The sequence below is a fragment of the Nyctibius grandis genome, chromosome 21, assembly GCF_013368605.1.
Source record: "Nyctibius grandis isolate bNycGra1 chromosome 21, bNycGra1.pri, whole genome shotgun sequence".
NCBI classification, from domain to species: domain Eukaryota; kingdom Metazoa; phylum Chordata; class Aves; order Nyctibiiformes; family Nyctibiidae; genus Nyctibius; species Nyctibius grandis.
The window spans coordinates 8,261,871-8,283,314 of NC_090678.1; the positions used below are offsets into that span (position 1 = coordinate 8,261,871).

The 21,444-nt window shown below is 45.0% G+C and overlaps 1 protein-coding gene across 3 annotated transcripts in view; it reads right to left on the reverse strand.

The window, feature by feature from the left end:
• The window catches only part of NOTCH2 (notch receptor 2), an 87,598-nt gene extending 66,394 nt beyond the window's left edge, over window positions 1-21,204 (reverse strand). For all 3 annotated transcript variants that reach the window (XR_011049590.1, XM_068416756.1, XM_068416757.1), the window contains exons 1-4: window positions 21,069-21,204; window positions 11,277-11,358; window positions 1,082-1,341; window positions 71-406 (exon numbers count right to left, since the gene is read on the reverse strand). Coding sequence is in view for 2 of the 3 variants with exons in the window: in XM_068416756.1 (XP_068272857.1) it covers window positions 71-406; window positions 1,082-1,341; window positions 11,277-11,358; window positions 21,069-21,150 (760 nt within the window). In the remaining variant the exon portion in view is untranslated. The remainder of the gene's footprint in view (window positions 1-70; window positions 407-1,081; window positions 1,342-11,276; window positions 11,359-21,068) is intronic.
• Between the last annotated feature and the right edge of the window lie 240 nt (window positions 21,205-21,444).

Consider the following 21,444-nt stretch of genomic DNA (forward strand, 5'->3'; position numbering starts at 1 on the left):
TTTTCAGAACACAGACAGGAATGCAGTGACAAGACTACAAAACCGAGCACTTTAAAGAAGCATCATTTACCTGGCAGACAGTTGCACTCAAAGGTGAAGTCACTCGTTTGATGACAAGTTCCTCCGTTCATACAGGGTGATGGGGAACACGGCACATAGACGCTCTCACAGCGGTGCCCTGTATAGCCTGGCTTGCACTGGCATCGGTACGAACCAGGCAAATTGACACAGGTCCCACCATGCTGACAAAGGCCTGCTGTGGCACATTCATTCACATCTATCTCACACTTCTGGCCAGTGTAGCCAGACAGACAGCTGCAGGAGAACTTATTTCCAGATACAGTACATGTACTTCCATTGGCACAAGGCTGAGATGTACAGGCATCAATCCACTGGCAATCCTTTCCTGTAGGATCAAGACAGAGCACTCCATTAATAAGAAGTTATTTCTATGGAAAATTGTATTTCCTTCATGGTACCTCAAAATGATTGGTGTACTAAATCTTAAAATTATTACAGGAAATTTATGTCTGCATTTTACAGTATTATATTTGAAACAAAAATCAATTTGCTGGTTACTGTACAAAGTCATTTTATTTACAGGGTAGCAGCAAGATACAGAATGTTGTGATTTATAAAAATAACCCATGACCTGAAATCATACTATACACTGACAGTCACTCTTCTTCTAGGTCCCCTTCAAGAATGAATGGAGTGAGTTTCCACGCTTCCCCTCAGGCACCCAATTATAGTTTTCCCATAGAAAGATTCTGCTGGCCAAATTTACTTGGTAGACTCTGAACTCAAAGGGCAACAGCCACTCTGGAGTAGCTTCTGCAGTCAATCTTCCCACGCGGACAACCCCACAAGATCTAAATGTCTTTCTGCTTACGTGTGAAGGGTAGGGAGCCTGATTCCCTGCCTCCCTTTGCTTTTTTTGGTCATGAAGTCATTTAGATTTCTTCTCATTTCCTGTGCTGGAGCTAGTAAATTTGAGAGCATATTATGACTGCCCCAGAACATGCCAGGATGAAGTAATTCACGAAGGAGGGAGTCTAGAGGTACAAACGCAGAACCCCACCTGTGTAACCTGGAGGACAGACACACTCATATGTGTCCTGGCTGTGGGGATGACAAGTTCCTCCGTTCAGGCAGGGCTGGGATACGTAGCAGAGGTGCGATTCAGAGTATTGACAATCCTCTCCCGTGAACCCTGGAGCACATTTGCAGTTCGCCTTTCCTATCAGAGACGTAGTTTCACAAGTTCCCCCGTTCTTACAGGTATTGCTTTCGCAGGGGTTTCTGTACTGACAGTAGTCTCCAAGAAAGCCTTCTCGACACCTGCAACAGAGAATAAATTACTTGTGGCACATTCACCTGAAGCCTTGCTGTCCTGGGAAGATACCAGGAATGAAGTCCCATCACCACCGCACGTCTTGCAATTTGCCATAATTAGCGGTAACACTAACAGTCCAAGATGCTAACGTCATAGATGTAACAGGGCCCTCCTCTGGGACTGTCCCAAACGAGACCACTGAAAACTTAAGTTCAAATTGTGAAATTGCACATTACAAAATACATAAATAAATGCTGCATACAGTCAGAGTTACATCAAATGCAGGAACAACTTCTTGGCACTTCCCTTCAAAACTTCAGTAAAAGCCTAAGTGTTAAAGAACCGCTGATTAACAATTAGTTCCTTGCCCCTACTCCCATTCTAATAAGCACCCTTTTTTAGAGGGAAATGAAGCAGTTTCAGTAATAGGTATTAACACCAGGTATTATCAGTCTTCCAAAGTATTTATAAACCTTGTACAAATGCAGTGTCTGAGGAAGATCTGTAGCAGATCTTTCTCCACAACGCTCCCGTGAGACAGGAATATACTGTTATCCTCATGCTGATAAGTGCATCTGGGACCGCGACATGCCGAAGGCTGTGCTCAGCCAGCAGCGCCAGCCCTGGAGTCAGGTCTCCCACGCCCCTGCCTAGCACCCTAACGACAAGGTCATTGTTCCTCTGTCTCCCACAGAAAAATGAGTACACACACACTATCTACAGCTAGGGTAATATTTTATACAAAGATCTGCGATTGCAGAATAATTGCAGTTATTTCTCTCTAACCTAAACTTATGTCAATACAGCCTGACTACACTTGTCAGCTGTAATCCATCTTTTAACTGGCCTTTGTACTACAGATTTTCCATTTAACTTCCAGCGATACAGGACCCAGGCAAGCAAGCCTGCAAACCCCACCTTTATGTCACCCACAGTTCCATTTGCTTCTTTCAAGTAGCAGAAAGCTGCAAGATTATATGCTGGAGAAAAATAACACCTCACATACGGAACAGGACTGTCCACACGCAGTTTTTTCTATAGTGGACAGCTGCATGCTTTAACTGGTAAGTAACCCAAGATACACACAGTCTGAGACGACTTGTATTTCACTGCAAAAATTCAGAGCTGAACATTAGATGTGCTTTTTTCCAGAACAGGATAGGTGCAATTATTAAATCAATGTGTTACTCAAATCCAAAGGGAGGAGATTCCGACTGCAAGAAATACACAAAGTCTCTAGCTAGCCCCAAGACAAGAGTGTAACAGTAAGAGACTGCCTTTTCCTTATGCATTTAGAAGTGTATGATGGACTGAAAAAAAAAAGCAAACCAAAAAAAGCCCCAATAAACCAACCCAAACCCCACCACCTAACTGGACAGGCCTGAAAATTTAGTTTAAAAATCAAAGACCGGTCATGAAGCTGTGTTTTTAACAGAATACTACAGGGATCTGCCTTTGTTCCTATGCCATTCCACACTTCTATCAATGAACAACAGAAAACATCAATGCCGGTCAAACACGTAGGTAAGAGAGAAGACAAGTTCTCGATAGAGAGTAGTAACACGAACTGCTTAACAAGGCAGTCAGCACGCAAAGTGCACTTTAAGCACTGAGAAGTCACATATCTAGAAACAAAAGGTATAAAGTATCCTCCCCAAAACAGGAGACTGATCCGGGAAAGACAGGCTTGCTCTGGGGGTTCCTAACAGTCAGCTGAACGTGAATTCCTAGCGTGACAGTTTGGGCAGGAATACTTTAGTTGTACAAACAGCAAATATCAGGCAGGAGTAAATGAGATTATGCTACACCTGATACCTGCATGGCACAAGCATTACATCAGTTCTGGCATCTGCTCTTTAAGAAGGAAGAGCTGAAATTAATTCAAAGAAACCAACAGTAATGATTAATAGAAAACTCCTGACACAATGAAAAGCTCAGGTGGCTCAGTCTATTTATCAAAGGGAAAAAGAGAAGCAGACAGTTAATCAAAAGCTCCAAGTACCCACAAAGAAACTCAGATTTAACAATAATTCCCAACCTAGAAAGTACAGGGATAACAGGACTGAGCAGTTAAAAGTTCAAGCTAGATAAATTCAAATTAGAAATAGGGTAGTATCTTATCTTCAGACACAGACTTACACACAGTCTCTCAGCAGTGGAGAGAAACAACTGGAACAACGCATTGAAGGTTGCAGTGGAATTTCTCCATCACTCATGCTTGTTTGAAAGAACACCAGGATTGGCTGTTTCAGAAAGAGTACGCACGCTAGTTCAAACACAGCTATTCAGAGAGGTTATTATTCGAGTTACGCAAGGGTCATTACTAGATGACCACAACTGTTTTTTCTCATGTTAAAAATGTATTCACTAGCTTTAGCCGTATGTCTAAAGCAGGAAAGTCATATAATAGATGTGCATAATCGTAATTTACCATTCCCCACACCCAAATTAGGCTCCTTTCACCATACCTTAATACTTTCAACTTTGTACCCAGGAACAGACATGAAAGAAGAGTTTTTGCAGGGCAAGGCAGAATTAAGTTACAGAAAGCAAATCCTGAGACAATGCCATTTGCAGAATATCCTCTGCCCCTTGTGCCATCCTCACTATAACACCTGAAGGCTGTCAGTCAGCGTGAGCTGCTGCCACATCACACGAGAAGCAACCTTTGGGTATTCTGGGCCTAATCCACGGCAGGTCTATAGGCTTCCTTTAACATCCCAAATCCTCCCTCGATATGAGCTAGAAATCAGTCCAAACGCCAGCGGGCTACAGCACGGCTTTGTATGAGCTCGATCACACAGCAATCTGGCACCCAGCAAAGTCAGCCGTGCCAGAAGCTGGAGGACTGCTCGACTCCCACGGCATGCAAGCCTGCACACGGTGCACTGGCTAGCTCTGCTCCGAGACCGTCTGCATAACTACAATTAAATCATGTTTCTGGACATCTGTATGCAGTTGATGAATGTGTAAAGTCAAACTGAACTTCAGTCCCAGAAGGCTTACAATATTCCATTATATGGATTTCTTCTGGTTTTCTGGGGGGGTTCGGCAGCTCAGACGTCTTCAGTGTCAGCAATACACCAAGCTCCTCAGGCTAACAGCAGCAGACACAAGCCATGCGCTGCACTTGTAGTTCTCTTTATCAAGAAAGAGTGAGCAACAAACCAGAACTTCAGAGAACCCCATCTAGGGCATCTCATCAGGCAAACAAGAGGCCCTCCAACACCACCCACCACTCCAACAAGTACAAAATAAACCAAAACACACCTAAAAGAAGTCCTAAAGTGCTTTTTCATTGAAAGGCTGTAAAACAAACTAGAAAGTCCAGAGGAACATCTCGTGTTTTGTCCACAATCAAATAAACCACCAACATAACACCTTCTCTCCCACCTCCCCAACATTCAGGGATACTGGAAGGTGCATTTAACCATTGCCCCTAGGTAACTGGGAGGAGGGAGCCTAAACACTGATTAAGAGTATTGCTGGTATGATTTAAAACGAAAGCCGAGACCTGTGCTCTAAGATGACACTCACAATCATCACCCACAGACGGCCCAGCGTTTTGTACACAAATCTCTTGGTACAAAGGTGAAGAGCACTCCAAGACCGGGCTTGTTCCGCTATCTTCTGAGGCTAATCAGAAAGACATGAGGGAGCACTCCAGCTGGGAACAGCAAAAGCTTTTAACTTTAGCTCTTCATATTTGGAAGGACAAAGCCCTACAGACTATGCCAGAGGGAACATGCCTGCCTGTGGAAAGATGGTAGGTCAGGTATACACAGCCCTTGTACCCACCATTTTGTTCTCCTCCTGGGGAAGTGCTTGGTCACACAGTTATGCAATTTTCCCCTCCAGCAGTTCAGCACAATCGTTTTTGAATGTTAAAGAACAAAAAACCTACAGTCCAGATTTTCAGCCATGTCTCCTGTCATCAACATTTCCAGGCACAAACACTAGTAATTTAGTTCTAAATGTTGGTGTAGACAAAACTGCAAATATTTGCCCCTGATTCATGTTGGGCACCGCATTGTTTCTCTAAAAATAGAGGCAAACACTGAAAAAGTGGGGTCTAAGTCCAGATTTCTTTAAAGGATATGATTATCCTCAGCAGCAACTCCAGCTTCCCACCACCCCTGCTCTGCTCTCACCCCAACCTACTCTTCCAAGTTCTCTTTAGGAGGAAAAAAAAATAGCCACTTGTCTACAGAGCAGCTTAAGATTGTAGCAGCTTGTGTCAGCTCCAAATGACATGCTCAGAACAGGAAACCGAATCTTTTCCAAATAAAAGCCACTGTTTCTCCTCAGTTTTCCATCTAACACTCAGAAACAGAAAGATGAAGTTTGTTCTGGCACTTTCTGGAAGCACATGAGTTCTCTTAACCTACTTCAACAGGAATTTAATCTTTTAAGAACAAGTTTCACATACGACTTAATTCAAATCATGATTTCTGAAAGCTAGAGTTTGCAATGAGAAAATGTCCTGTGGGCTGCATCAGCTATGCAGCTGCTTCTAATTAAAGCTTCTCCTTTACTCTCTCTGGGCTACTTTCCAGCACAAATACTTTAGTCAGAGCTCAGCCCATTTTTTTTTTTCCTCCTCCTTTTCAGTTCCAGCCTGCATTTGCCTTAGTTCAGGCTCTCACGGAGCTAAACAAGAGACGTAAAAACAAAATGAAGGTATTTAACCAAATCTGAAGTATCCACAGAGCTGCATTCACTCTAACAACCTAACGCTAGAAAGTGAAAGTAGAATACTCACAAAAGCTGCATTTTTGGGTCTTCTGCCACAAAACTACATTAACGTTACCTCCCAATACTTAGTTCTCTCTTGCTTTCAAGAGACTTCTGGAAAATATGCCTGGCCTATTGGAAAAAACTCCTCATCTGCTGTACTATATTTGCTTGGGCACACTCATAGGACAGCCTCTTCAAATGCACCTTATAGACTGCTTTAACCAGTCTTCCAGATGTTTGATTTTCATGGGAGTTTCCTATTCAGGCCTAGTGATATCATCTGGAGATGCACAGAAGGAAGCAGATGGCTTTAATTTAAAACGCGAAAGGAAGAATTTCCTAGTAGTCTTGCTTCTCCCCCCCCCAAGCCAACACTCCCTTCACTTTGATTGGAAGATGCTTCAACAGAGGGGAAAAAAAAAAAATGCAGTCTGATGACTAACGTGAGAAGGGTCCCAGCTTTTTTGCTACAGATTTTAACCAGACTTCCCTCTGGCTCCTGAGTTCTGACTCCCACACCTACACCTCCTCTCAGGAGGGAGAACAGGATTCTCTGGTTCGCTCTACAAACGCTCCTTCCCATGTCTCAAGGCTCCCATTTATGCGTCACACTTCGAATGCAAACTATGGGATGGGACGGCCTCTCTGTTGTGCGTTTAAAGCAGTACACAGCTATTGTTTCTAGTCCTCAGAAAATGCTTCCATAGTGCACTGCTCCACAGCATACCAAGGAGTAACAGCAACCAAAGTCTGAACGGGGAAGATTTAGTTCAGCATTTTCTGACCATCGGAGCTCTGAACAGCTTTTGGTCTGCACAGGTAAATCACAATAGAAACTTCTGATTGATTGACTCAAATCACTGCTCTGTTCCCAGATTTGAAGCTAAAAGTGTGTGCACTCTCCCCTTTTTCCTCTGCCCTGGTCTCTAGGGTCTCCTTTAACTTCTGAAAGGAGAAGGAAACAGGAAAGGGCAGCCCATTCTCAGAGAGGGACAACTTTTCAACTTTTGCATTTAAGTCTCTTCTGGAAAACTCTCAGACCTCATCCTGCTACAAGGTCTCCTACGGGTATTCCCCATTCACTGGTCTAGGAATGATTAGTCTCTCGAGATAGATACCGAGAAGATATCTGCTGCAGTCTGAGAAGCAGTTCTTCAGTCTAGGATCTTGCCTTCAGCCCCAGAAGTCCTCTTAAATCCGAGTTAAAATTAACTTATGAAGATCCAGCTGGAAAGAAAGGCACGTCAAAAACCTGGCAAGGGGCTGGAGTTACTGGGGGTTAGAATTGGGACAGAAGCCCCTTGCTGCCATGCTGTTGCTGCTTTGAGGCCCTCCTGTTGCCACCCTGCAGATAAGAGGTAAAAACTGTATCATGCAACGTAAAAGTGTGCACAAAATTCTGCACAGAGTGAGAAAAACACAGCTCACCGAAGAGGCACAGGAGCACACAAAGCTGCACAGATCCTGACAGCTTTGGGCATGAAAGGATGTGCTGAAGGAGTCTGTCCTTTTGGAATCAGCCAACTTCATCAGGCTCCACTTTTGACAAAGCACAGCAAACAAGCCATAGTTGCCACTGTACTTTCCCCCCCTCATTATTTTTTTTTTTACCACCAGGACCCGACAAAATACACCAGAGTTAAAGCAGTACTTTGGTTAATACAGAGGTACCGATACCCCTTCTGGGCACACAACGTGTAACAGTCCTAAGGTCAAAAAATCCAATCTTACAAACCTACAAAGCACGAGACGAAGCAAGCCCAGTTTCCTCCCTAAACCTTGGAGCACCCCTACCCCAACTCACTCGCTTCTCACTTCTGCTTCTCCCCCTGGCATGGTCCTGCTTCTGCTCCCTGTCACTGGGGCACAGGGGAGGGAAGTTGGGAGAGGCCACAGCTGCCAAACATGGGGAAACCAGTTAAGATACTCTCCACTTCAGGGCCCTGCCCCGCTCCAAGCACAGAGGGACTGCCCAGTCCTGCATCCACCTGCAGCAGAGCAGACTCATGCTCAGAAAATACCAGGCAGCGTTGCCAAAATCTCTGCTCTGCTTGTCCTTGAAACAGCTCCCTGTACCCACACCTTCGCAGCCTGCCTGCAACAGCAGAAATACTGCAAGTTAGCAGTACTATCCCCCAGACTCCTCCTCCTACTACTTTCCCACTCATCTAGCAGCAGGGAGATGAGAAAGGGTTTTCCTGTGATGTGCACAATTAGCATTAAGCAACAAGAAACTGTTACCCTGCTTCTCTGCTGGATATGAGAGTACGCAAGAAAGCTCCTTCGTGCTTAACACCTCAATGTGCAAAAGGCTGCCAGAAGATGCTTTGAGGGGGAAAAAAACACTCTACAATAACAACAAAAAAACCCACCACAGTGCAACACAAAGCCAAACCCCCCAAAAGCCTGGAATAACAGGTCACCTTCATACTGCTCCTGCAGATACCACATTCCTTGGAATTAGGTCTGCGTCCTCACCATGCTAGTCACTGAACGGGCGCAGAAAGGGCTCTCAAACAAAAATTCTGACCTTGGAAGACGCAAACACAGGAATGTGTAATTTTCTAAATATAAAATCAAGGTCAGAGAAGGTCAGTAATTCTATCAAACAGTGCCACAAAATGACAGCCATGGGCCAGCAGCGTCACCAGGGGAACAGAGCTACTTAAAGGGCGCTCGCAAGAGCAATCTGATAAAGATCCAACTCCGATTTCCTTACAAGGGTCACAATCGCTGTTCCCATAACAGAAACCAGATGCACCAGAATAAAGGTTTCTTAGCAGAAAACTAGCTTTCTCTTTTAATGGAGTAGACACTACAGGATTTTCTGACAAAGGAGGCTGTTTCGGCACTAAGCTGTCACTTGCTGCTTTGCCAAATACCTAGTCTAGATGTTTTGCTTATCAGTGCTTACGTTACTCATGTCTTATGCATCACATGATTATCTCTGATGCAGGTTCTCCCTCAGCTGTTCGCTTGTTTCTTACAGACAGCAAGATTAACTAGATGGACTGACCACACGCTAGAACAAACAACTTGGCCGAGAGGAGGTACAGAAAGAGAGCCCATTATAATAACTCACTGCCCAGCAGAAAACTTGGAAAAAGTGGAAGGGGTGGAGATGCAGCTAATCAGTGAGTGATCCTGCAGAGCTAGAAGCCAAGTCACTTGCTTTAGTAATGGGTTCAGTTTCCTGAACAAAACATTTCTACTGCTACAGCCATCAAAAATTCAGAAAGTCATTTAGGTTACTACACCAGACAGAAAGTTCCCCTATTCAGAGTTCCTCATAGTGCAGGAAAGAAAAAAAAAAAAAGTTAAAACCAAAACAGGATGCTAAGAGTCAGCCTGCTAAAGGTAGAGTCTCCACAATTGAGTTTTTCTTGCTATTTTTTTTCCTTCCCTTCTGGAAAAAAAAAAAAAAAGAAAGAGTTCTTGAGCCAGAACTAGAAAATAGACACATACTAATCTCTGTATACAGGCCTCTATTAGCCTTTCCAGTTACTCTGGCACCTGGAAAGGGACCGAGCTGTTACTTGAAGGAGGGGTTGGCTTAAGACCTGCAAGACGACTTTGCACAGAAAGGAAGAAGGCAACATTCGAATTATAAATAACTCTGTGCTAAAAAAAAAAAAAAAAAAAAAAAAAATGTAAGAGTGGTCAAAGCTGCCACTGTGATAAGGGAAATGTGTCAAAACCTGGACTGCATTACAAATGCTGAACGGAAGTTAATCAGATGAACCAACTAAACAATTTTTTTTTTTTTTATTTTTATAGTCTAAGACATGGTTAAGAGGAACATGCAAGTTGGAGAAAACATCCTTAGGGAGGTACAAGCAGCACCAACACCAATACCAGTCTTGTTTGTTACCTTCATCGTGTCACACATACTTTGGCTCCAGACGAACATGCTTAAGTGTGGGTCAGAAAGACCTACTAACATCACACCATTTCTTATTTCAGTCTTAAAATACAGGTGAAAAGCAGGAAAAGTTCCAGCTTTCTTTTCAGATGGGCAGCTTGTTTCTGTTGATAGCCATGGAAAGGACTAGGAAGCAGTAACAGTTACAAATTTGAAAAACAACAGGGAATAACAAGTTACATATTTGCCTTTCTATGGCCTTTCTGCACACCAGGTATTGATTTGAAACTGAGAAGGACCTCAGATTACACTATGATTTCCCCTTTGTGTGCCACAGGTGCAATTTAAGTATATCAAGTTTTATGTACCACACTAACAGAAAGAACTAAAGGTTGAGAATAGGGAAGATGGGTGTGTAGAAAAGGGTGAAGAGTGGAGCTGTGTGTCAGCCAAGCTAAATCGACATGACAAAATTCACTTAATACTTAACGTTAGCATTAAGAGGTATTTAGCGTGCTAGAAAATGGCACAACTTGCACTGATGAAGCAAACAAGGTTTAGAAAATAATCCATTTACTACAGATGTAGTAAATTAACCCTGCCAAACCAGGAGGACTTATCTTTTTGCAAAATATCACTTCATTTAAAAAAAAAATCTAACTACTGCAGTTTGAAAGGTGAGCCACATTTAAACAGATGTGATATCATTCTCCAGACACCACACACACTACCAAAGCTCCTGCTGATAAGCTCTCCACACCGCAGCAAAGCGAAGGCGCCGTTGAAGATGGGTGTCAACATTTACCAAAATCAATTACATGATGAAGACAAATGTGGGTGTTTGTTTGGGGTTTTTTGTTAAGTTTGCTTTTGCAACTCCTACATACTACTTGCTCTCCAGCATGTGGAAGGGAACTGGCACGCTTCAGAGTGCAGAGTAGTTCTGAAAAACCTCAAAAATACGCAATTTGGGGCTGAAGCTTTATAAAGTAAGGCAAGCTATAAGATGGAGAGCAAGTTCCAACTGAACCTGTGGGTCTGGAAGCAAGGTACAGCAAGGTACTCTATGATCGCTTTGGCCTTGCTTCCTAACCTAATGCAAAGAAATCAAACTGACAAGATCCAAACCTGAAAATCTGAACAAGAACTCCAGATTTCTTACATTATGAAAAGCCAGCACAGAAGAACTGATGCGTTATCAAGAAACACCAACTGTGCTAAAACCGTTAACGCTGAATGTGCCCAATAAGAAAATCTTAACCATTCACATTTCCTTTCTGGCTAGGACCCTGAACAAAAGCTCACTGGCAATTAAATTGATTAGAAATGAAACTGACTTACTTGCAAAATCCTGTACCATTTTGATATGGAATGCACTTTCCCTCGTTAACACATGGCCTGGAATCATCCATACACTGCAAAGCTGAAAGAAAAGAAAACGACAGTCAAATCAGTAGCCATACATGTCAAGTCAAAGCTTCATTAGCATATTTGGGGGAACGAAAAATCTTATAGTAGAAAATTTCATATGACTGGAACAAAAACAAAGACACTATCACATAGTTTAATTTAATCTCTGGCAGCATAAAAAGAGCCAGACTAGAAGAAGAATCAAATGCAGATTTATTCATCGGGCAAGTAAATGTTTCCAGAATTTCTTTTAGGTAGATTTTCAAAGCAAAGCATGCAGTAATTTCAGCAAGCTACAAAGACGTTCGTGTCAGCACTTGCGTATTTTAGGTTAAATGTCACCAATTACTACTTTCTGATCAAAATTCTGGACTGAAATTATCTGAAATAAGAGGCAACTACTCCTAAACCTTCCTTCACAATATTTTGTCTCTAATTCTTTCCCACTTTTCTACTATCTTGAGGGACACTTGCCACTGAAATAGGGGCACCTGTCCCTCACAGGCTCATACCTGCTGTACATTTCTAGCAATCTAGAATTTGCTGCAATGTCACTACTATTGTGGCACTCTAGAACCACAAAAATTTAGCCAGTCCACCTAGACCACAGCCTGCCATTTGCTTAGCACCAAACTAATGGATAAAGCTCTCGGAATCAGAAGATCTAGGTCCTGCCCTAAACTGACCCACGTACCCAGAAGTCACAAGCTCTTCCCAGCCTCCAGTTCTGCCTCCCGGCCCCCAAACACACACAGTTCTGTGCCTTTACACACCCTGTTTCCACAACCTTACTGCATTTGGGAAAGCATTTAACCAATCTTAGTTAAAGGCACCTAGGGGCATCAGTAACATCCAGCCACCTACACTGCCCGCTTGCGTACCAGCTGCTGTAGGGCAGATTGCCTTTTTTTTTTTTTTAGGATGGTTTTCCTTTCCTCAAGAGGTATTAAATTTTCAATACAAATTTGGCAAGGGGCATCAGGGAAACCTGGTCCAAACCACCACCAAAGTTTATATACTGGTGACTAAGGAATGGGGCTCAGAACCAGAAGAGTTAACACATCTGTCCCGCTAAGCTCTCCCTGAAACCAGCCCAAATTCAGTCCAGCAATTAGACGACTTGGAACAGGCTCCAGTTACTGCTATCCAGGGCTTGAAGTATTATTTCTTAATAACCCTGGAGCACGTAAACAGGTCACGTGCACTACGAGGTACTACAGGAGCATTTCACGCTTGCAATCCCTATAGAGAATACAGTTAAATTAAACCCAGTTGCCCAGGAAAATTATCAGTATTTCCCACAACACAAGTGTGCCTGTTTCTGTTAACTTGATTTCTGAAAAAGGGGCACTTGGATGGTGCTGCTTCTGCAGAGCTCTCAGGAAATGAACAAAATTCCACTCCGAGCCCCTCTCAGATAACCCCTGAGGTCAGGGTTACTAAGCGACAGAAATATTACCACGGATTTTGCATGGCATTCCCCCCTACAGCGGTCAGAAACACTTACACTGATTTGCACCTGTTTGACAATTTTTATCCTATTTAACAGCAACATCCACCAGGCTTCGACTCCAAACTTCATCTGCTCCTAACACCACAGCAGCTTGTTTTCAGGGCACAGATTAGCTCCAGTTAGCACAGTTCAGTTACGCTGCGTTCCAGAGAAACTGCAAAAGGACCTGGAACGGTTCAGCCTTCTCCTACCACCTCTGCTGCTCCAGGGAAACGGAGGAAGGTTAAAATGAGCCTTACCACATTTCAGAGCACCGGGAGGAGAGGCAGACTTGGTATTCTCATCTCACCACCTTGAATTCTCATTCTTTTCACACCAATCAAGCCAGCGAAGCAAGTACTCGGAGGATTATTTCTTTTGTGCCCATGCTTTCACACACAATTTTGTAATCTCTTCGAGCACCCACGTCCCCAGTGAGAACTGAGCAGCCAGTTGATTTTGTAACCCACATAGTAAAAGCTTAACTAGCACTTGGCCAAAAACACCTCCCAGCACGACTGCACGGAAGGGAACACGAGGGCGACGGCTTTCGGGGTCGCAGTAAAGATCCGAATCAGTGACTCCTGTTTAGTTTGCAAGGCCAAATACAGACACAGCAGAGAGGCTTTAGCAAAGTAATGATTAATTTTCTCCTGGTTTTTGACAAATTATTCCTGCCTTGAACTGCTGTTTAGCAAGTCATTAAACTACTACTAGTCCTCAGAATTCTTTAACAGATACACAGTGAATGGGGCAATGCAGGCAGCTAAATATATATTTTGTATATAGCAATTCAGAAGTGAAAGAAGCAAAGAAAACAAAAGCAAAAAGACTCTTTGCACTTTTTCAGCTTAAGACTAAAATAGACTGAACAGAAATACACTGAAATGCAACTAAAGCTAAAGTGAATGTAAATGTAACCATATTCTATATTAAAATGTGTATTAAAAAGTAACATGACCACTTCTCTTTAAAAGAGAAATCACAAGGGAAATTGAAGACTACAGTTCTCACAGTAAAATTAGCATTTCTGTGCACAAAGCACTGTCTTCCTGTATTTCACTACATCTTTGACAATTTCACAAAGCATGCAAAACCATGGCATTTCAACATGATTTACTTCAAAAGCTACTTTTCTGATACTCTATCATGTCCTGCTCAAGAGTAAACAGTATCAGAAACTTTACCTCCTACCCCAGCCAGCACAAAAAGTATGTTTCTCTACATCCATTATGTTAACTGACTTTGTTGTGCACAGCATGAGAGAAGACAGCCTTGTCTTGAAACCATAAAGCCACTTTTCCAGAAGCCATATATAGATGGCATCAGGATGCTGTCAAGGCTTTGAGTCTAACCCGCTGCTTTTGACAGTTTTCTGCTGTGTTTAAAAAAAACAAAAAACAGCAACAGTGAATTGTTTGTTGGTTTTCTGGACTTGCTCTAGCTTGCCAAAACCACCAAGACTATCAGAAGCTGGGGTGGCCCAGACCAAGCGCAAGCAGAGAGGTCTCAAGTCCTCACACTCTCGTGCGGTGGAGGGCTCGCTCCGGTGTGCCAGCAGGTCTCCACAGGGAAATCCCACGGCTTTTTAATGTATTGAACCACCTCATGATTTTTATCAGTCCTTTTTGGACGTATTACAGGAATATTGGGAAGACACCCCACAATTATCAAAAGAGTGGCTTCTTACGAAGCAGGCAGGCCACCACTTTGTGAAAGAAGTACCCGATTTCTAGCACGCATCACAGCCAAGGTCAAAAGACTTCTCAGACAAGGGCTCTGAGTGCATGCGAGATGAATGTTGTTAGTTATACTACCCAGCCTAGAGTCCATACAAACCCTTGCACGTGCCTGCATTTAGACACAAATTCTAACCTGACGTTTTAACTAGCCTACCAGGACTATTTTCCAAGGCCAGAGGGAAAAAACAGGTAGCTGCTGCTGTAAAATGAGCACAAGCATAAAGCATTACTCACAGACACATTATAGGAAGTGCTGTGATTCCCAACATCCGAATCCACCAAAGCTCACAGTTATCTGGAGTACAATTTCACCCAGGTTTAATCTTTTGGGCTAAAGAGACCGTTAAAGCAAATCTAGGAGGAGAAGAAAAGTTGTGTTTCTGCCTCAACGTTCTTTAGGATGCCAAGATGATCTGGAAGTCGTGATTTGGTTTCTATACTTCATCCACCCACTATAAATTCAGATACTTTCTAGGCTAGAAAATTAAAAGAAATAGTGAAGGATTAAGATCAGAAGCTGTAAGTGTCAGAGTTCAGCTTTTAAGAGAGAAGACTGCTATAGGGAAACAGAGCCATAACCAGAGAAAATCTGAAAGAGCTTTGTTGTAAATACTAAAAGGAAAGCAATGCCAATAAAGTCCTCACCCACAAGTTCAGAAAAAGTCAAGCAGAAATAAAAATGCAGAATACCAAAACAATTAACGCTCTGAGGAAGAAATGTTATAAAGCTGGTTTCCTGTAGCTCTGTGGTTGATTATCCTGCATCAAAGAAGGTGAAGGCTCTGACCAAAGGTTTTACTTTAAATAAGGGGAGAGCAATTTCTGGCAGAGAACACAGCTGAGCTGGTGGTACAGCTTTCTCCTTGGGAGGACACCATATGGGTCTGTCTCCTCTTTCTGTCCATTAATTTTCCATTAAATCCATAGAAACTCAGTATCTTTTAAGAACCTAGACCTCTGTCATATCTGGTTGAAACTTGTCCATAGGTTCAAAAGCTCTCCTGTGGGAGAGGGTGGCAACCAATCTACTTAAACATAGAAGAAAAGTCAGGCTAAAACTACACTGAGGACTAGAAAGAAAACTAAAGGACAAAATGCATTTCAATAACCTTTACGTAGTCAGTGGATTTTCTGTCTCGATTCACACTCATGAGAAACAGCCTGTCATTTCAACTGTGTTACCCATTACATATGAAGAGAAAGCAGGAAAAAGGATTCAAAGCCCTCAAACAGGGTTTGAACATAGGGTTCCTGTGGAACCCTTACGCAAGCTCAGGGTGCTCGCCAGAGGTGGATCAGCTCTGAAGAGGACAACCACCAGCATGGCCAGGAACACCAGCTACACTACAAATCAAGGGGTCTCAAGGTCCAAGGGAGTAAAAACCAGCTTCTGATTCCCTTCAGGAAAAACAAGAGCATGCAAAAAGCAGCTAAGAGAAAACGCTGAAACGTGAGGTGCAATTCTGGAGGAAGAGCAGCAGGTCCTCGCTGTGCGGGAAAGGACAACATACTCCCACGGCAGCACCTTGCACGGCACAAACAGCTGCCGAAAAAGCTGGTAAGGAGTAAGAAGCACTGCACGAATGGAAAGAATACCCAAAGATAACCAAATTTTGGAGGAGAACCACAACGGAGAGATAACGAATTACACTATTTAACCTCAACAGATTACAGCCCCAGTGAGATTATGTACCAGGGAAGAACCCAATAGTAAATAAGTGCTAGCTGAAAATATGAAAATAGGTTTTTTCTTTTTTTTTCTTAAGAACAGATCACCCCACGGCAGCCACATGGCTGGGAGTGAGGGGGGCAAACTACGAAAAATCCTTACTGAGAAAAAAACAGTAAAGCCTTATATTTAGCTCAGATTTAGAAAATGTTAACATTTGGGGAATTTAAACAAGCTGAGCAGTTTGCACTTCACAGACAGAGGGTAGTAGTAAAGGACAAAGCTTGTCTATAAGGCATGGAAATTATCTGTAAAGTAAAAATGCTTTAATTGGATTATTAGGACATCTCCACTGTTTTTACACACAAAAGCCTGAAATCAATTGGATAATGCAAGACTCATCAACTGAGAAGCTAAGGAGAGCTCAGAGGAGAGTGAAGGCACTCAGCCAACGTCCTGTACCTTTTGGGAGAGAAAACCTCAATATCTAAACTTATTTCCTTCACTAACTTCTCTAGACAAGTGTAAAGAAATGGCAAAAAAATATTTAAGTGGATTTCAGAGAAACAAGCCTGTAAGAAGAAGAAATTTTGCTTTAGAAGTTCATCAAGTTTTTTTTAATTCGAGAGTGCTAACAGCAAATCTGACTAATTAAGCTCTCAGACACACAAAACGGCATGCCTTGCCATCATCTGTTTCAGATCTCTCCTCGGAACGTCTAGGAGCTGGCAGGAACCACTGATGTGCCCTCCTAAGAACAGAGCTGGGAACTGTGCGAATTCATAGGTGGAGTCGAAGTCTTTCTGTCCTTGGAGCCTTAGGCCTAGGAACCGCAGGAGGACTGTTATTTCTATCAGACACAGCTACAGTCCGTGTGACGCTGCTCCTGTTGAAGAACCACAAGTTATAATACGTATTGGATTCAGGACTAACTCGTCGTACAGTTCAACAGTCTGTCAGTCGCCATATTCTCCGTTTCCTTGCACAGCTACTCTTCCCTGCCTTCCCCTATTTTCAGTTTTCCAAACAAAGCCAAAACGCCTACAATCCAGAACTGCAACATAAAGTGTTTAGTGTGGAAAAAAAAAACAACACACCAAGTTTTCAACAAAAAAATGTAGGGAAGGCAATTAAAGAGCTGAGAAGGTATTGGTGTTTCCATGGCAATCTGGCAGATGGGAGCCACGCTCGCGTCTTCTCCAAAGTTTTCCGTCGTTCTCCAGCACTAAATCTTTATTAATTTGAGCGTTAAGCACGTTTGCCTGTGCAGAAATGCCAGCCCGCTCCCCGGGCTGAGCAGCGCTTCCGCAGCCGTCCGGGCTGACGGCAGAGAAACGCGATGAAGACTCGCCGCGCGGCACAAACAGCAGCCGCCCGTGCCATTTTGAGATACAAAGCTCTTTTTTCATCCTTGTAGCAGTCTAAAAAAAGGACATGTGCCCTAGGAACAGACTATTTTCTAAACAGAACAAACGATTATTTCTGCAGCTCTCAGATGACCGTGTTTAGAGCGATGTAAGCGCTGCTTCTTCTAGATGGGCACTGACAGCCCTTGACTTCTGTTGGCAAGATGATTTCAGAGTGAATGCGTAGAAACTAGGAATATAACTAGAAAAGAACTTCCTAACAGCCACTAAGGAAGCTCTTTTTTCCCCCAACATGGATGACATTTCTCTACCGTGTCCCAAGGGAGGGGTGAGAATTAATAAGCACTGTATCATTCCTCCACTCAACAGTCATTAGCCAACAGTACAAACTTAAAGGAAACAACGTTACATCTGGAGTTACAAATTGTGACCGTTTGGTTTTGCTGTTAAGCAAGATTCCCAGCTCCAGAAGAATCAGGATGCCAAAGTCCTGCTGCTGCTTTTTCACCTACCCTTGCCCCGGGGTTCAAACCTGAGCCACCCGTCCCCTCTCCCAGCACGGATACCACTTCTGACAGCGGGAGAAGCCGAACAGGACCAGAGCATATTGAAGAGAATTACCTAAAAAAAAAAAAGGGGGAGGGAGGGCAACAGCTGTGGAAGCTGACAAAAACCCAACCCACCGGCTGTAAGAGATCTGAATGCCAAATGCCAGAGTCCTCTTTTCCCAAGAATTCAAGTCCTGAGAACATCAGCACGAGGACCTTCACGTATTCCTAATCTGACTAAGGGATGCCCTGCAGGAAGCGATGCGAGTCAGCCAGCTTCTCATCACAGTCCCTTTTGAAAGTCTAAATCAGCATCTTTGATAAGGACAAATTTGATAGACATTGACGCCTTCAAAAGATCAAGTAAAACTTGCTCTTCTGTAAGCAAATCCCTATCAAGCAGACCGGCATTGTCAGCGCTACCTGAAGTCCTCAAGTCACACTGCTGGAACACTAAAGATCTCCAACTGCAGTCCACATAACACACTACCTTTGTGCTGCTCTAGATTAAAATGTTTTGCAACCTGTTAGAAATAGGGGCTGAGAGTCAACAGCAACCTGGTGAAACTGGGCTTAGCAAAACAAGTGCTAATAATGACAGGGTAATTAGAGTGGACTTCACTAGTGAGGATTCCTGTTTCACCCATTGGTGCCTGATCAGAAGAGGAGCGATTCGTTGGCAGCAATTATCAGGAGAGTATCCTCACCCCGAGCGCAGGTGTTGCTGCCCCACCCCAGCTTACTGCAACTTCACCTGCAGCCTTTTGCAAAACTCCACCACGGCTCAACTGGAAAAGCGAGTTGCTGCACCATGGGGCTTGCATGATGAGGCAGAGCGGAGCAGCCCAAACCACAGCGCTCAGCGCATCCAGGAGCCTCCTCTTTATTGACCAAGAGGGCTGACATCAGATACCTGCCCTCTCTTGCACAAGAGCATCAAGACAGTTGAATATGCACCTGAAAATACCCTTTCGGTGACTTCATCTTTCCTTTTCCCATTAATTCAAGCCACAGCTCCCACTCCCAAGAGCCAGATGCAGGTCAATATCTCATGAATAACAGGAGTCACTTTCAGCCTACATTTGTCATCTCTGACAACCAGCCCTTGTTTAGTCCTGGGAAGAGATTTCACCCACAATGCCAAAAAACTTCTGCAGCACGGGAGGACCTCCACCAGCCTGGTAAGTACCCATACCCAGTCAAGGGACAACAAGCGATACCACAGCTACTTCTCCTCTCAGCCCCTGTCAGAGAAGGAACTGGCAGGGCTAGCAAGAAGCTGAGAAGTTGCTGGTATGAAGGTATGGTTTAACTAAGCAGACATGGCATTTAGGCTTTGCAAAATCTTTGCAAAAATAGTATTTTGCTGTCTTACTGGACTGTGTAAGTCATTTCCAGAAACAACAGTCCAGAAAAAAAAAAGCACCACATCTTACCCTACCAAGCAAACATATTTCTGAATTTATAGATACCTACCCTTGGAAGAGCTTTTATTTTTCCAGCCCCTTTTGAGCAAAGCTGGCCAAAACACATTCAGGAAATAACTTTTGACTCCAACCATTTTCTTGCAACATATTAGTAAAACTAAGCAAGTCAGATTTCAGAAGGGGTTAGTGGAAAATAAAAAAAAAAAAAACACCACCAAAAGAACATTTCTCCCATGAGACAAGAAAATGACCATTTCAACGTCAAAACAGATAGACTGATTAACCCGACTACTCTGTATCCAAGACAGCAGTTATTGGTCAAAACTCTGCAGCCAAGTTTCCACTCCTAACCATACCATGGAATAAAACTGCTGAAATTATCAGGGTCTCACTTGGTCACACTCTAAACAACTTCCACTACTACTTTCTCCCATCGCTGCGCTCTTCACAAGTCATCCGAAGAGTGATTTGGCCTCTCAGGAGCAAAAAGGAAGAAAAAATGAGAAGTCAATGTAAGTAAATCAATGACTGCTGGTCCTTGATAGCTTTAACGTGCTGCAAGGCTGCACAGGCTTTGCTCTAGGAGCAGGACTGCTGCTGGGAGAGGCATGAAATCCATCAGAACCCACCAGTTCAGGCTGTGGACCGTGTTCTCCAGCCCAGCTGCAAAACATATTGCACATGCCAACATGTACCAGGGAACAGTGACGGAAAGCAGCAGTTCCTTCAGATGCGCACACATGGCTCCGTCATGCCCGAATCGATTAACAATTAAAGGAGGAGGGTACGCAGAGATTCCTTCAGTGTGCGTAGGTATTTCCTCAACCAGGAGGCCACAATGGACACGACGCACGGGTATTTCATGCGATGGAAAGCGGTAAAACATTTTCTCCCGGGTTTTGAAATCAGAAAAACCTCAAGCACTCAAGCCGTGCTTGCAAGAGCACATACATCACTGCCACCCCACTGCCAGCAGGGAGGGGAGGGCTTCCATTGCAGTGCTCCGTTAGGTGTGAGCCCCCACGGGGGAGAGAGCAGCTCCCACGGCGCGGGGGGAGCAGCCCCTACGTGGGGGGGAGAGAGCAGCTCCCACGGTGGGGGAAACAGCCCCCTCGGGGGCAAAAGCAGCCCCCTCGGGGGGGGGGAGCAGCCCCCGCGCCCCGTGGAGCCCCCGCTCGGCGGGCGGGCCCCGGCGGGGCGGCCCTCGCAGGTAAGCCCGGCTCGGGGGGGGGCCCCCGCTCCACACAAAGAGGCGGCGGCCCCCGCGGGGCCACCCCCCACGCGATGACACCCCACGCGCGGACGCTGCGGCCCCGCCGCGGGTCCCCCTCCCGAGGCAGGAAGGCGACACCGACGCGGGCAGAGCGGCCGGTCCGCCCCCGCGGCGCCGGGCTGGGGCAGGGGCAGCCCCCCAGCCTCCCGCCGAGCAGCCGCCCGCGCACCGCCTCAGCCCCGCCGCCCCCCGCCCCGTCACTCACCGGCCGCGGGCTCGGCGCGGCTAAGCACGGCCAGCACCAGGCCGAGGAAGGTGGCGAGCGCTGGCCCCGCTCCACGGGCCATGGCCACGGCCGCTCCCGCCGCCACTGGCACGGCGCGACGCGACGCGGAGGAATCTCGCCCGGTCGCCGATGGCGCCTGCGGCCGCCCCGCGCGGAGGGACACTGTCGAGAGCACCTCCCGCGCTTCCTCCGCCGCGCCGCCACGCCCCGCCCGCCCGCCGCCAGGGGGCGCCCGCCCGCGGAGCGCGGGGCGGGGCCGGGGTGGGAGGGGGAGAGCGGAGCGGAGCGGCGAGGAGGGGGCGGTTGGCGGTGGGGTGGGGGCAAGGGCAGCGGGGAACCACGACTGAGCACCCCA